The sequence below is a fragment of the Mytilus trossulus genome, chromosome 10, assembly GCF_036588685.1.
Source record: "Mytilus trossulus isolate FHL-02 chromosome 10, PNRI_Mtr1.1.1.hap1, whole genome shotgun sequence".
In the NCBI taxonomy this organism is placed as follows: domain Eukaryota; kingdom Metazoa; phylum Mollusca; class Bivalvia; order Mytilida; family Mytilidae; genus Mytilus; species Mytilus trossulus.
In genome coordinates, this window is record NC_086382.1 from 57,808,451 (window position 1) to 57,825,346 (window position 16,896).

Genomic DNA, 16,896 nt, shown 5'->3' on the forward strand with positions numbered 1-16,896 from the left:
GGTCTCAGCTACCTCAGGCAATGTTGACTTCAGATGAATTTGGCTATTTATTTTAGGTATTTTTGTCATAAAGCTCTTCAACAGTTTCGGTACCCTAAAAAAATCAAAGATCTTTAAAGGTACATACAATCTAACTCTCTTTCATCTTGTAACAGTATTAAAACATATGACTTTTCTACTCTTTACACAAGTATTCCACATTCCAAACGAAAAGACAAATTGAAAGATTTGGTATTGCTTTGTTTCATAAAAATAATCTTGCTTAGGGAGGGATACATCCTACTTAGTAAATGATCACTCTGATTAATTCTTTAGATGGGAACTAATTATGCCCCGGCTACTTGCCGACTTGTTTCTTTATTATTTTGAGGCTGACTTCATGCATGAACTTCTTAGGAAGAAAGATAAGAAGTTAGCGATATCCTTTAATTCTACTTTCCGCTATATAGATGATGTTCTTTCACTAAATAATTCAAAATTTGGTGACTATGTGGAACGCATCTATCTTATCGAACTAGAGATACTACAGATACAGTTCAGTCTGCCTGATATCTTGACTTACATCTAGCAATTGACAATGAGGGTATGTCGAAAACAAAACTTTATGACCAAAGAGATGATTTCAGCTTTCCAATTGTGAACTTTCCATTTCTAAATAGCAACATTTCAGCAGCACCTGCATACGGGGTATATATCTCCCAATTGATACGATATTCCCGTGCTTGCGTTTCCTATCATGATTTTCTTGATAGAGGACTGCTGCTCACAAGGAAGCTATTAAACGAAGAGTTTCAAATGGTGAGGTTGAAATCATCTCTTGACTTTTATGGAATAACCGTTTCACTAATGATATCGCATATGTTGAAGATGTCTGTCAATCATTTCAAATTTAACAAGCATAAATAAACTAAAAATTACAATAAAGGAAACAAATCTTAAGCAAATAATATATAATCCAGCGTTTCTAGCACTTGATTATGGCAAATCTATATTTGCGGATCACAATATGTGCTCTCAGAAATATGTTTACATGTAGATCCACTTTAAGGTGGTATGGGTGTCTTTCGCCATCTTGGATTGTAAAAAACAGAGAATCTAAGGTCCATATTTTCTATCAAGTTAGCAAAATTTGATGGAGGAATGCAGATTTTTAATGTGAATTTTCATATAAAAGAACCAATTTATAAGAAAATAACTTATAAATATTAATATTTTTACAATTTTTGGTTGTTTTTTGAATATTTCAAATTGGCAATTTAAGAGGTAACTCTAAAACAGTGCATTTTCTGAAGGACTCTACATGAAATTTTCCTATTTTGTCTTTTAGCCGTAAAAAACGTACGGTGACCCTATCTTTTCTTTTGATATTCTCAGAGCATTGTTTAAAAGCAATCTTTTCCTAATTTATTTTACAATTCTATCATTTTGTTTAGTTTCTATCCACAAAATGTTGTTTTTCTCTGTATAATCCATACAACATTTGTCGTTTTGTCACAACCTGTAGCTTGAGAAAATGCGCGGTGACCTTTCATTTTTATAATATTTTTGAACATGTATCAATAGATACTACATTTTGACAAAGTATGAACAAATTCTATCATTTTTATTTTAGACTCCCATACCACCTTAAGTTGTCAAGGAGAGCATCAACAGCTATAATAAGTTTCTCGCAGTTTCAGTAAGAATATTAAGCATCTTTACATTTTTTCAAATGAGTTGCATCAAACCAATGTTCAATCAGATTTGTTTGGAATTTAGTTTGATAAAATTGTCAAAAAGTCATAACTGCCAATCAAAAATAAATGGACCTGCAAAAGCACGTAGTTTATCAAACCCACATTAGACACTACAAACACATTCAATTCTTATACATAATTGGCTTTCCAATATTTGACTTTGAGCGTTGGTTAACAAAGAAAAGTGATTCGGATGCATGTTATTTCTAAAGTGCTGTTCGAAATTCATGAATCGATAGAGAAAAAACAAATTCGGGTAACAAACTAAAACTGAGGGAAACGTTTAAAATATAAGATAACTAAGACACATTAGAAACACAACAACGAAATGTAACACTCACAGAAACAAACTATAATGTATCAATAAGCATTTCTCAAAGATCCGAGGTTTCAACTCAATCAGGCAAATATGAACTTATATGGATTTGGCCATTGTTATTAGTATAATGGCAACATTAGTATACCGCTGTTCAAAAGTCATATATCGATTGAAAGAAAACAAATCAGGGGTTACAAACACAACCGAGGGAAACGCACCAATTAAAAGAGATAATTGTTCTCTACTGTTGCGGATTTTGTACAACCTTGGCTTTATAGTATTCGCCTTTCAGCGTTCATGATAAACGTAAATACGAAAAATTTCTTCAGATCCATGACATTCATTTTACCCTAATTATTTTCATTGCTTGATCACAAAAACGAACATCCGTCTTTTTAACAGAATTATGGCGTACAGTTAAGATAGATAAGTCGTAGAATATTTTATGATATGATGAAACGGACGAACGGACACACGAATGAACGAACGGACGAACGGAGGCAGAGACCAGAAAAAATCATGCCCCTCTACTATCGTAGGTGGGGCATAAAAACACCAAAAAACCTAAACAATCATCCTACTGGCTTCCAAATGTTTAGGTTTGAGCGTTCAGGATGACAGCTAGTGAATTGAAGAAAAGCGCGTCAGACGCATTTGATTTACAAAGTGTTTATTCAATTTGATAAAAGGGTATTAACATGAGAAGAAAGTGTTGAAAGGTTTATTAATCATGCATGAATTAGATATTGTAATACTTTTGTCAACGTTGTTGTGTTACCTTTATTAAACTGTACAAAATGGTATGGATAAATTGAGAAATAAGGAATCAGCGAAAACACTCTCTTTAGGTTCCAGGACGTTTCACTATTGATGTAACAGTAAATATGACAATTTGTCAGTATCTTTTACCAAATTTTAATTTAAGATTTTTCATTGTTCTCAGCTTTGATTATTTATTTTTTTAATTTGAAAGACAACTGGGCGAAAAGTTCTCTGCTCTATATAGAAAACAGGACATCACATCTTATCCAAAGTCCCTTTATTTTGGTCCTCAAAGCTCTCCAACTTCGTACTTTTTTGGCCTTTTTAACTTTTTTGGATTCGAGCGTCACTGATGAGTCTTTTGTGGACGAAACGCGCGTCTGGCGTCTATACAAATTTTAGTCCTGGTATCTTAGATGAGTTTATTTATTGAGCGGTATATCACATTTCTTGTTATCATTCATATTCGTTCTTGAATCTGTTAGGAAGCTAGTTTCTGTATATTTGTCTTTTTGTTGACGTATTTTGTTGATAGCTATTGTTGTGATATTATCATTTAAATCAATATATAGTACAAAAAGGAGACTTATCCATATTTGATAAATATCACTTTGCATAAAAGATATAATTTCATTTAGATAACCAGTCACAATGTTTTCTTCATCGGTAGGGTCTCATTCCAAGTTTGTTTTATCCTTTATTCGTTATAATATGGCTTTCAGTTTGAAGTGTTGACTAAAATGAGAATCTGAACAAATGTACAGATATGGAGTTTGGAGTTAACAAAGAAATGTTTGAATAACCTATTTCAATTCATCTAAACTTTGCGCAATTCTGCTTTAGAATGTCAATGTAACTTACTGATACAAAATGAAAAGTGGCTTACTGCCAATCAAGCAGTTTTTATCGCTAATTGAGTAATCCATCGCAAGTAAACCAAACACTTCCTTGTAATTTACAAATCTGTAAGCTGATAATGTCTGCACGTTCATGTATTTAATTTGCAAGTGACTAATGAATCAATATATATTATACATTTGACTATGTCGAGAGTATTAGTTCCGTTCACTTTGGTAGCCATATATTTTCACCTAACAAGTAAGTAATATCACACTATTCCGCATTCTATTCATAAATAAATATACTTTATTAAGAGTCAAAATTATTGTCGTCATATTCATATATTATTTTGGTGTGTTGTTTTGTTTTGCTCTTGATTTGCAAAGTCGGATTTTTCTGCTTTACTAATCGTTTTGGTAATGTTTATTACAAGCATTCTCTATAAACAATATTGAATTCCGTAAACAACTTTTGAGTTCGATGCATTTTAGTTTGGTTTAAGTGAATATCATTTGTGCGTTTATGGGCATCGTAGCTTCCGTTACAATGTTGAGCAAGATGTTGGATAAATATGGTGCTACATGCACGAATTGTTCGACAAATCTAATTCTAATAATTGACAACCAGCACTACTTTCATTATGGAATTGTGATAAAGTACCTATGGAACAACACATAGTATTACTAGTTGATTCTGCACATAGACGATCACTAAGACGCTTGATGAACGTTAGTAGTGCAGAAGTATTGCCATCAATTCTATTTGGTAAATGACATCATATAGATCTCGACGCGCATAATTAACGATTTGTTCCGATGAAGGACATAACTTGTAAGTAATCTATTGCGTTTTGTCTCGCTGGATAATGATTTTCTTTCTTTTTGTTCTACTGGATATCCCTCCTTTTTATGTCCCTTAAATCATTTTCGGTTTTTATTTATTCTTAATTTCTAATTTGGAATTTACAATTATTCTTTTGTAATTGAAGGAAACATATATATATTCTGCGTTTTGGTTATGTTTTTATTTTTTTTTCTCTGTCAAATTCCCCCTTTCCATTTTCAAATATGTAAGAATATATATCAAACTATTTTACTGATTTTAGTTAGAAAACGTAAAAATATCAAGGATATCCAAAAAATGTATTTAGATGTGCAATGAACTAAATAAATAATGTGTAACTTTCAGTAATTCAAGCAGCAGATCCATGCAAAACACATGAAGTTCTCCAGGATGATACTAGATCGGCAATTCGAGAGCTTGGTTCAACAGAAACAGAATTTTGCGATCGCAGTTTAAAGCTAGCATGGTATAAGTTAGAAGATCCTATATTAGGAAACGCAACAGATATGCCTACACAATGCATTCCGATTATGCGATGTGCATCAACTGCTCCGATCTGGCTTAACGGTATATAGCGTATTAAAAGTATTTATTTTTTAATCCAAATGCAGGAATTTCGTAAAATGTGTAAATTTTGTACATATAAAATTGAGAATGGAAATAGTGAATGTGTCAAAGAGACAACAACCCGACCAAATAAAAAAACAACAGCAGAAGGTCACCAACAGGTCTTCAATGTAGCGAGAAATTCCCGCACCCGGAGGCGTCCTTCAGCTGGCACCTAAACATATATATATACTAGTTCAGTGATAATGAACGCCATACTAATTTCTAAATAGTACACAAGAAACTAAAATTAAAATAATACCAGACTAACAAAGGCCAGATGCTCCTGACTTGGGACAGGCGCAAAAATGCGGCGGGGTTAAACATGTTTGTGAGATCTCAACCCTCCCCCTATACCTCTAACCATATGTATCATTCTTACACATCTGAACACTTGATGAATTGAGTTTAAAAACTCAACGTTTGATTTTTTCGTTTCTTTTGTTAATTTCTCTTTTTTTTGGAGGTTAAGGTAGATAGGGTGTCTTCCTCCATCTTGGATTTGGAAATACCAGAAAACAAGGTCTACATCTCTTATAGAATGTGCAAATGTTTAGAGAAGTAGGTAATTCATGTGAAAGAAATTCCACTTCTACATAGAAAATGACATGGTTTATCATATTTATGATTGTTTTTTTACAAAAAACGGAAAAATTTTGTTTGAACATTTTTTTTCCAACTTTGCCACATAAAGGGAGGCAACTCAAATGCAAGGACAGATAATTCAGATTAAGGTATTTTTACAATGGAATGTGTTAGGAATTTCTCTATTTTATTATGTAACAAGAAAAAGGGTCCGGTGACCCCATTTTCTTTTTCTTAACTGAAAGCATACTATTAAAGCTATCTTCTCATATGTTATCTCAAAATTCTATGGTGTAGTTTACGCTTTATTGCATGAAATTGGGGTTTCCATGCATAATCCATACAAAATTTTGATCACCGTGTAGCATGAAAAAAAAAAGCCCGGTGACCCATACTTTTTATCACTTTTTTTTAGAAAGCATAATATAAACTTCATTTTGGCAAATTATTAAAAAATTCTATGGTTTCTATGGATTATAATTTAGACACCCCATCTACCTTAAGTCCCTTTTGCTTTGTCTTATGTTTTTTTTTTACATCTCAACTCATTCGCTGTGGGGCGTTTTAGATTTCAATAAACGTAGTCTATGTAAAATTAGTAAATTTTTTGGATGAGGATGTAGTCATCACAAATAACTTACTCATGTTTGTCAGTTGTGATGTTTAGCCTTGCCGTTGTTAATTCATTTTCTGCATATGAGTTTGAATATCCCTACAGTATCTTTCAACAAAAGAAAATGTAACAATTAAGGAATACATCAGTTTTATCCATTCGTTTGATGTGTTTAAGCATTTGCTTTTGTCATTTGATTAGTTATACCACGATTTGTCCGATCGAAACCCGATCGCAACACGATCTTACTACGCTTCTCGTGCGATTATAGCACGCTTTGACCACAGCATACTAAATATCTTAAAGTGATGGTCAGTTGAGGCAAGGCACCAGAGCTAATCGAAATAGGGTATTTGTGTCTTTGGTTTCTGAACCAATTAAAAAAAGTCCATCTCTGGTGGCAGTCTCCAAAAATTAAAGAACGAAGGTTCATCCTCGATTTGTTACTCGTTCGTCAACTGATTATCATGACCAAACTGGAGTCACCTTTAGGTTGATAACCAAAGACGAACCCAACGTACGGGACCTACGCTAGAATTATTGTATGGTTTGATCAGCATGGTATCAACGTGGTATATTCTTATTAGAAGCGTTGTTGGGTCGCGGTAAGAACGTGATGGTCGTAGTAATGTCGTTGTGAGATCGTAGCATAGTTTTGCCCCTCTCTGACTAGAACTGCGCCTTAGCCTCTACCTTCATTCGATAGTACAGTGACCTTTGCGATCTTACCACAACCTAACTGCACTCTCACTACGCTTATAATGCGACCTGATTTCGCCCAGACCGCACTACGATTGTTTTGACCACTCTCATCACGACCACCAAGACCGCACCACGACCGTACAATGACCTTAATGCGATCATAATTCCATTGTCAAAATTTACCTTTTTGTTTTTAGATCGTACTGCGATAATGACTTAGTGTGACATATAGGCATTTCACTGGGAGGTTTGGCTTGCGCGCTATTTTTTTCTTCTAATGTTATGTACCAAGACAGAAGTATGACAGCTGTTATCCAAAAGTCCGTTTGTATGTATTCGTGCTTTTGTTTAGTTGCAGGTTCAATGTTTCTGTTGTTCAGTTGTTTTCCTCAGATAGCTGATGTGTTTTCTCAGATTTGGTTTGTGATCTTGATTTGTTTTTGCTAAATAGATTTATGACCGTTTAACGGCGGTAGTCTACTGTTGCCTTTATTAAGTGTTTCAGACGGTTTCTACAATGGTCCTAAACAATCATTTTATGATATTAAATGTCAGTATTGGATTGCTTGCTATCAGGATGGTAACAGCCAATCTAAACAGAAAATAAAAATAATCAATCTCTTTCTTTTATCAAGTCTTTGCAAAATGAAAAAAACAAAAAAAACGGAAGAACATTTTGAACATAGGTACAAATGCAAACGTACCGCTACCACTTATTTGTGTCTACCACACCCAGATGTTTGATATATGCTTCTGTTTATCACATTGTTTAAGTGGAATCACTTTTGGATTGAAAACAAATGATATGTGTGCAATTTTTCACCTGTTTCCCAACAATATGGGATATTTTTCATAATTAAATCTTTCGTACTTATTATTGGCAATTTGAAGATTTTTCATTGATTTCATTGCCGAATAATTTTGCCGACTATAGTCATAACTTGATGCATAAAAAATAATGGCACTTTTGGTTTTGGTACTGACTTTATCAGCAAGAGTATCAAGCGAGAACGTTATGTCCAGTATTTAGGACCGGATTGACTATTATCCATATATCTAACTAATATTTTGACGGAAGTAAAAGAAAAAAACAAGAAAAAAAAACCCGGTGATAAAGCTATATAATGTTTTAATAGCTTAAGTTAAGAGTATTGGTCCTGTATGTATACGTTACGGACTCGTTTATAATATTTGATCAAAAGCAAAAAACCCATTATTGCTTTTATATGCAAATAAACTCAGCATAGATACCAGGACTAAATTTTGTATAAACGCCAGACGCGCGTTTAGTTTAAAAAAGACTCATCAGTGACGCTCTAATCTAAATAAAGTTAAAAAGGCCAAACAAAATCCTAAGTTGAAGAGCATTGAGGACCAAAATTCTAATTTGTCATAACTAGATTTTTTTTCGGATGAATATATGAAGTAGAATGAAATAGTTAGTAAAACTACGTTAACGCGTAAAAAACGTCGGGGTAGTTGTTTAGTTCTATCACGTCGTCACGTGCCTTTCATTCTTAAATTGACCCCGATGGACTTGAGCACGCGACGTTGCTGCACATACACTTGACGTTATTTGCCTAATATTTCAAGTATCATAATTTCATAATCTTAAAACTATTAATAGTAAAATAAAATATAACATGTAAAAATTGTCGATACTTGAAAATATCAGGCAATGACGTCAAGAAACATTGCAGCAAAGTCACGTGTTATTGTCTGTTCTTGACAACTGTTGCAAAGTACGCGGCTTAATTATTTATACAGCCAAAAAACTATCACAACGTTTTGTACATGTAAAAAATAGTTTTAGTAGTTTTTTCATTTTGAATCTTATTTCAAAAGAAAAATATCTGTTATAAATTTACGCCAAAAAACAGTGTCAGAGTAACAAGCCACGCTCAGATGAAAGCTGTTAAAATTTAGAGATTTTAACGATTTAAACTTTAATCGTTGTTGAGTTGAAACCCTTTAAATGACGAATAGTGAAACTTATACCATTGTCTGTGCAATTACTTAAAAACGCCTTGCCGAAATGTTTTCAAATTGAAATTTGTAGGTTATTTAGAAATCGCGATTTTTACTTTTATCGATGATGAAACTTTAGGTAGAGTAATGAAATACTTTATGCGATGTCAAAGCAATAAATTGAAAAGGCTTCTTTGGCAACTTTTATGGTAATTTGAAGAAACAAGAAAATAAGGTTTGAAATTGGGTTTCTAGAAAGTATTTAGAGTAACCACAAGATTCTATGGTTTCATTTTTAAGAAGTATAATATTATGAACATCACTATTGACTTGATGATTTCTTCCTCTCCATCCCTGTTGAACAAATGTAAGTGTTTTTATATTCTCTCTCTTAATTTCCAATATTATGTAACTTTGATTTTAGTCTTTCTATTTCTGAACCCTAAAAAGTTTATTCATTCTTTTACTTGACCTTGTGTAGAAGTGAAGATTTATCTTTTTTATTTTTATTTATTTTATGCAGGAAAATCCAACTTGCTGTCTATCTGACATACTCTTTTCAATCAAATCCTCAACCAAAAAAAAAAACCTACAGTTAAGACCAAATTATTTTGGATACTTTTCTTTAGATCGAGTTAGCATGCGCTTGATATTCATTCAGATAAAGTCAGTATTAAAAACTAAAGTATAATTATTCTGTATGTATCACGAAAGTTTAATGCAATAATTGAATAGCTAGAATACTTTTTAATGGTGATATCACGAAAATGTATTGTGAAGTTAACTGTAAATACATTATCAAATAATGGAAAAACAGCAATAAATAATTTTACTATTATTTCAATATGACAGGAACTCTTCCAAAGAACAAGGGTGACGTGGAAAAGATAACAGCTTGTAAAAGAGGTTTTCTTTCTTGTTGTGATAATGAATTTCAAATAGATGTAAAAAACTGCGGAATGTTTAATGTTTATCATTTATCACCACTGGCAAGTTGTATGGGACGCTATTGTACAGGTAATAATATTCATTAATAAACAAATATATCTAGCTCAAGAAATTTAAATGAATATATTTATCCAATTAATGATTTCAACAAAACAAGGGTATAGAAATTGTAATAGTAATAAAAACAATAACATACAAATGTATATACAAAAAAAGAAAGAAAAAAAAACCCGATTGCTTATGCAATTTGGTATAAAGTACATATCGTTTTAACAGTCGAAGGCACACCTAATTTGTAACACACAGAACAATCAAACAAAATTTTGAAAGTTTCAAAAGTAAACTATAGCTTTAAAAAGAACACAATAGTTCTGCAAACATTAAGCTTTTTATGCCGTGATGTTTCAATAGTAAGATTTGAAATGTTGACAAAGGGTATGCTAAATGTCATATTCATTGCATATTTCAAATATCTTAACGAGTTTTTGACATCAAATTTGGTACAGTGCGACTGCATTAATTTGCTCTCATATTGAAATAGAAATGTGACATTTGCCGAACATGATATCAAATACTGGTTTGCCAAAACGATCCCAATACTTTTTTCTTAAAATAATCGAACAACCCATGCGTTATCCATCTCTAACTTGGGAGTTACATTGAAGTTCACTGGAATACGTGTTCAATGTGGTCGAATAATTCATCATCTATGTTTATTCAAGTAATTTAACAAAATTGAAACATACTGGCTACTAAAAGCGAAATATTATTTCTCTATTTCACGTTCATATATGATTGAACCAACAAATCTTAAGTTAGATTTGTTTATATCTCGTAGCTACTGCCCCTTTATGGCATTCTTTCAAATAGATAATACTTACAAGAAAACCAGTTTCGACAATCATATAAATAATGACAGTAAGCTCCGTTTTCTTGTTCATTATCAATAGAATACTTTAAAATGTGATATTGGTTTTAATAAAGACGCGAATTTTGGGCCTGAGATTCCAAGCAAATGATTAAATACAATATTTTAAACTCGACACAATTGTCAATTATTAACCAAGTTACAGACTGAATCCTTATTTTCTGTATTCAGATTTTAGGAAACGTTATATTGCAAATAAAGAGATTCCTTTACATATATAGAAATCATATCTACCTTGGTTCGTAGTAAGCATGTTAACCATTAGCCGATACCGATACCGAAACCGAAACCGATACCGAAACCAAAAAAAGTAGGGAATGGCAAATGTTTATAATGTTAATTAGTTCAACCTTTTTACTCCATTATATTGTTTGGAATTGGAATGAGAAATACAGAGTATTACTTCGATAAATCAATTCACACGAATCTATTAAAAAGCAAAGTTAAATTCAACAATTACTTTATAACACCAATGCAAATAATAAACAATTTAAGATGTTGTTGCAATTTATATATGAGGTACATTAAGCAGGTTTTGTCGTAGAGCAATATCCTCATATAGTTCTACAACAGGTGCAATAACGTTCTGACTACGTCTATAAAGATAATCTATTATTTGATGAATGTATATTCGTCTTATGGAACGTTCTACATAAACTCTTCTGCACGAATATTTTCATCGACAAATTTGCGTTCATCGTAGATAAATGAATGATGATTGCGAAGCTGCCTTACAGGATTTTACAGTATAAAGTTTTGCACCAGGATGTTCTAATGGATATATGATATCGTCAAGTGAGTAAAAATCCCGAGAAAACGGCAAAATATAGTGTGGACCGATCGCATACATATATCTGTAAGTCATCGCGTCGTTTAAATCACATAGAAACCAGATTTGATGTATCTTATTTTCTTTCTTGTGTCTTTTATTACTTAGGTATACATGCATATAGTGTAAACGACGATGTTCACTATAAAATCATGCCTGATTTTTGGTTTTCGAATTAGTATATGGTAGGTGCCATCAATAGATCCAACAGTTTTTACCAATTCTGACCAATAAACCTTCGTAGATTCCCATTTTTCAGCTGACGGATATGTTATCAATGATCTGAAAGTTTGTTGGAGAATTAACCAAATTACATGGATAGCTTTATGAAATAAAGTTTTGCTAACAACAAGAACAAATAGTTGTAAGCCATGCTTTGAAAAGTATAAAAGGCTACTGTAAATAGTATGTCCATCACAAATGTGTTAAAGTCAGTTTTTATTTTGTTGATAGCAATGTAAACAATGAAATAATTTGCTATAAAAGTTGAGGCTGAATATTGAAGAACCTAGCACTTCAAGAGGGGTAATCAAACGTGTTATAGAAAGAGAAAAGAAAAGGAAAAAGAGAGAGAAAACATGAAAATGTATAACATACTGTTGAAATTAATTTTGACGAAAGCACCATCGAGCTTTTTGAACCCCCTTATTCTGATACAGATTAACAGTAGTCATACAATTATTATTAAATAAAAAATGTTTACCTTTATAAGTATTTGTTTTAATTAATCAAAGGTTCCCTTTATATATATTTTTTGGAATATATTGGAATTGTATATAGTGTAGAACTATTAACAGTTCTTTCCCTTGGACAAAACTTGATTCATAATTAATGTACATCGTCAATAATAAATTTACATTCAAATCTTAATCGTAGATTAGTTACTTAAATGTATGAAATACACGTTGAATTCAATTTTGCTTTTTTGATAGATTCATGTTAATTTTTTAATTGAATAAATACATCATCTAGTGCTTTAAATTTCAAACAATGAAATGAACATGTCTATTGGTGTCTCAAAAGTATGGATAGAGCATAGAAAAACAATATATCATAGATAACCATTAGTCTTTTTATTTTCGCACCAACCAACAAACCAATCTCCATCTGAAGGTCATCTATATCATATAATAAAAAAAATTGTTTTTGTTAACAAGACATGTGTGTCAAGTATCTATGATGAGTTTATTTCCCTATGACTCAATGACTTTATATAGTTAAAGCTTTTATTAACATGATAAATGCATTGTCTATTGATTCAACTATTCTGCATTTAGGATTAAATATGATATATCTAAATATGTGCTTCCAGAGTTTTAGTGTACTTCAAAGAAATATAAAAAAATGGAATTGGAACAGATTTCACAAAATAGCAATAATTTTCTGTTATAGTTGGAAGAGCAAAATGCAAACCAGGCACTTCATCCGAAAGCGGATATGAACCATGCCACAGTATGTAATATATACCTTTTTTTTTTTATTTCAAACATTTTATTGTTAAAACTTTTACGAACTTTATTTTGCTCAGTGTAGTTTTTTGTAGATGTTTTTGATATATTAGAACATGTAATTATTTGCTAGTTTTTCATTCCGTTCAATGAAGCACTTCGGTATTAGTTTCTGATTGGTTTGACTAGTTTGATTTTCTGTACAATATATTCAGTATTGTACCTTTGTTATGTGTAGCATTTTAGAAATGTCTTGATACTGATGTGCTCTATACATGACTAAATGTTAGTATTCATGTTTTTATTTTATATATTTTTAAAAATAATTGTACTATTAACATATTTAAACCTTCATTTGTTTATCGTGAAAATTTCAGGATACGCTTGTGCTTATCGTGCATTTTAATTCTTCAATATCATCTACTTATTGCACCATGCTAAAATCAACGAGATTGCTTTCAAACTTTATAAAATATGGAAACTTAAAAAAGATTTGAATATACTATAATTACATATTATCAAACATATTTCAAGACATTGTCTACTTTTTATAGCATTTCATTGTATACCATTGTCTTCTATCTCAGATAAACCTCTAAGTAAAAATTATTTCAAACTTTTATCTCATTATTCCAAGTGATTGACTTCACAATTTTTAAAACACAAATTACTGATACACAAACAAACTATTCTATTATATTATTCTTTGTGTTATGCTTTTCGTCATGATATGATTTGTTTTTTGATAATTGTACATCGAATTGAATTGAGACTGTATTGGCAGTAATATAATATCTGATGTCAGACTTAACTTCATAAAAGCTTAGGTAAGTATATACTTATAATGTAAGTATACAATGTAAAATCAAATGTACCCTTGAGTGTTTCAAGTATATACGATCACTGGTAATTCCATTGTGGTAATTAAAAATAGTACGGAATATACTTATTGAGCGGTGATGGTCTTTGACGCATGGTCAAATTTGTTTGATGATACTCCTTATTCGGACGTCAAATACGGAAAAAGACCAGGAAAAATACGTGGATGATCTCAAAACAATTGAACAGTATATATATTTGTAGAACTCTAAAGTCCGATGGTCCGCGAAACTATAGACGTTATGAACGTAGTTTGATAATGACGTTAACAGTCGTACATAAAACCAAAAATGAACATGCCGGAAGATAGATTAGGAATATTTGATTAACAAATTTAACATCAAATATCCATGGCTAACTAGTAATTGATTTAAACTTTAACCGTTCTTAGTCGGCTGTAGGACAATGTTTATTTTTTCGAATGCTGGGAAAAGGACAGTCGACCATTTTCCTATATAAAGACAAGACAGTATAGCAAAACTTATCCTGCTTCTATTTGAAGCGAACAAGTACATTTAAATCGGTGTTTATGTGACAGTTTACTTTGCGGTCCCCCTTAAAATGCTGTCGATTTCAATGAAAAGTAACGTTGCTAAATAACAGATACATGTTTTCATGCGTGGATTTTGAATTATTTGCTAAAACAATAGTTTGTTCTGTACATTGTAGGAAAATAAAACATGTATCTCTACTCGACAGAAAAGGAGAAAGCTCGACGAATATTTCCTTTCTCTTGCTTTCAAATTAAATCTTAATATTCTAATAAATGTTGCATATTCCGACAATGAACGAATTTTGTATTTGTTTTTTTCAGTGACGACTGTAAAGGAGGTAGTAACTTTAGTGTGAACGGCAATCTACATTAATTATCCTAATATGCAATAAGCTCCGAATTGATAAAAAATAATTTTACATGAAATATAATGTTTTGCGACACATAAATTACATTTTTAGCAATTATAACATGGTCGGTCTTCTAAATTTAGAAACGATTTCTGAAGGCTAGTGGTAAATTATAAAGCACATCACATATGTAATACCATTAGCATATTAGCTTTTGCAAAATTTTTAACCTTGATGTTTAAATACCTCGAATCTTACTCTTTTTGGTCCATTAGTCTTTAGAGTGATATACCATCGTACATTGGCGAACTAACAACCATCGCACTTAAGCGTGAGACACCATTGTACTTTTGCGTAGACAATTGCACTTTAGCGTGACCATCGTACTTTTGAGTACCATCGCACTATAGAGTCCTACATATTTATCACTTATTAACTATATATAACAATTAAACACAAGTATGAGTTTAAATATCCAATATGATCGCTATCAAAGTGTTCCCATGAAATTCATAGTTTGAGTGACTACGTTAACCAATTGCAGTTTCGACGCACACTCGGAATTCAATTTTGAGTCTGTTTAGTGTTTTTAACACTTTTTTCCTTGTTATCTGTTTTCTGGCGATACAAAAACAACGTTTTTGTTTATTCTATCAAGCATTTTGAATGTGGTAGGTTTGTGTAAATAAAAAAAAAATTCGGTTTAAAATTATATGCATTTGACCTATTCATTTTATGTATCATACTGTTTAATATTATACATATCTATAAGTGTTTCTTGATTAGAATATAACAAATTTCCAGGATGCCTAATGAATAATAATCACCATTAAGGTTTAATATGTATACCTTATGTACAGCAGTGTTTTATTTACTAGTGTATTATCCACTCAAAATGTTCGCAACCTGCCCTTTAGTTTGACAAAGCTAGTACTAAAAGTTCCATTCAAATTATTAAGTAATCCCGAACTAGAAATAATTGACAATAGATTTCCAATACATCTTCTAAGCATGCTTATATTATTTAGCGTCAACATAATGTAGACTTTAATTGCTAATAAAATTGAAATAGAATTTAGATAGAGGTTTTGTGGAAGACATAAATATAACGTTTGTTATGACACTTATGTAATAATAGTATTCAACACAATTTATAAAATCCAGATTTTTTTCTTGACTATTGGTAGTTCTAGCAACTGTGTCAAGTTATCCAAAATTAACAAATCAAAATACATGTAGAGATTTCAGAAAAAACATTATTTCTAATCAACTCATTTGTTTAAAGTAATGCAAATTGTAATAATAAATAAATGGCATCTGTTAAGAATATTCTTACTATAATATTTCGCTGTATGTTTTTAATGGAACTTGGATAACGTTTTATACGTTTTTAATTTTTCAATTTTATTTCTAGAGGCAGATATTACGTTCGATGTTAAACCAAGGATTATCCCACATATTCCAGCAACTGATATTAATGATACGGAGCGACAACTGACTTTTCGCTGCACTGGAAGTTATTACAGCTATCAAACTATGATATTTGATATCAAATATATGATCGACGGTATCGAAATTCCATCAAACACATCAAACTTATCTTATAATGCGATCTTGACAAGAGGTGTACTAAAAGCAGACGACTGGACAGTGACTGGAAGAACTCTTGGATTTAAGGTATTACTTTTCAAAGGAAAATATCTATGAAATCAATTTGTATTATCGAACCCATCAAAATGATACTAATTAGTACTGGAAAAAGAAATTTAGAATATGGCATTGTTTGAAACAGGTGATGTCGCAATTTTTACGTAAAAATATAACAACCCCTTTCAACAATCTATGTTGGTACAATAAACTACTAACTAAAAAGTTATAAAACCAAGAGTTCCAAAGGGTGAAGTTGAAATCACCCGTTCGTAACTTTTACGGACGCAATCTCGAGTTGGTTGATCGTTATAGAATATCCGTGTCACAGTGATACCGGATATGTTCCTCATGTTGTTACTACAAACCTGTTTCCATTCAACGAATGTGACCTATCGAA

General features: G+C 31.6%; 1 protein-coding gene across 1 annotated transcript; it reads left to right on the top strand.

Annotated features, from left to right (window-relative positions):
* Positions 1 to 3,860: 3,860 nt before the first annotated feature.
* On the top strand, positions 3,861 to 16,556 carry LOC134688032 (oncoprotein-induced transcript 3 protein-like). Its single transcript, XM_063548498.1, has 5 exons — positions 3,861 to 3,915; positions 4,846 to 5,067; positions 9,827 to 9,991; positions 13,072 to 13,131; positions 16,264 to 16,556. Exons 1-5 carry the CDS (start codon positions 3,861 to 3,863, stop codon positions 16,554 to 16,556), a joined length of 795 nt encoding a protein of 264 aa, XP_063404568.1.
* Positions 16,557 to 16,896: the final 340 nt, after the last annotated feature.

Bases quoted from the DNA above. Each gene is read 5' to 3' on its own strand.
- LOC134688032 (XM_063548498.1), top strand. From the start codon at position 3,861: ATGTCGAGAGTATTAGTTCCGTTCACTTTGGTAGCCATATATTTTCAC. The intron at 3,916-4,845 runs GTAAGTAATATC...TGTAACTTTCAG, and splicing joins CATATATTTTCACCTAACAA to TAATTCAAGCAGCAGATCCA. The intron at 13,132-16,263 runs GTATGTAATATA...TTTTATTTCTAG, and splicing joins CGGATATGAACCATGCCACA to AGGCAGATATTACGTTCGAT.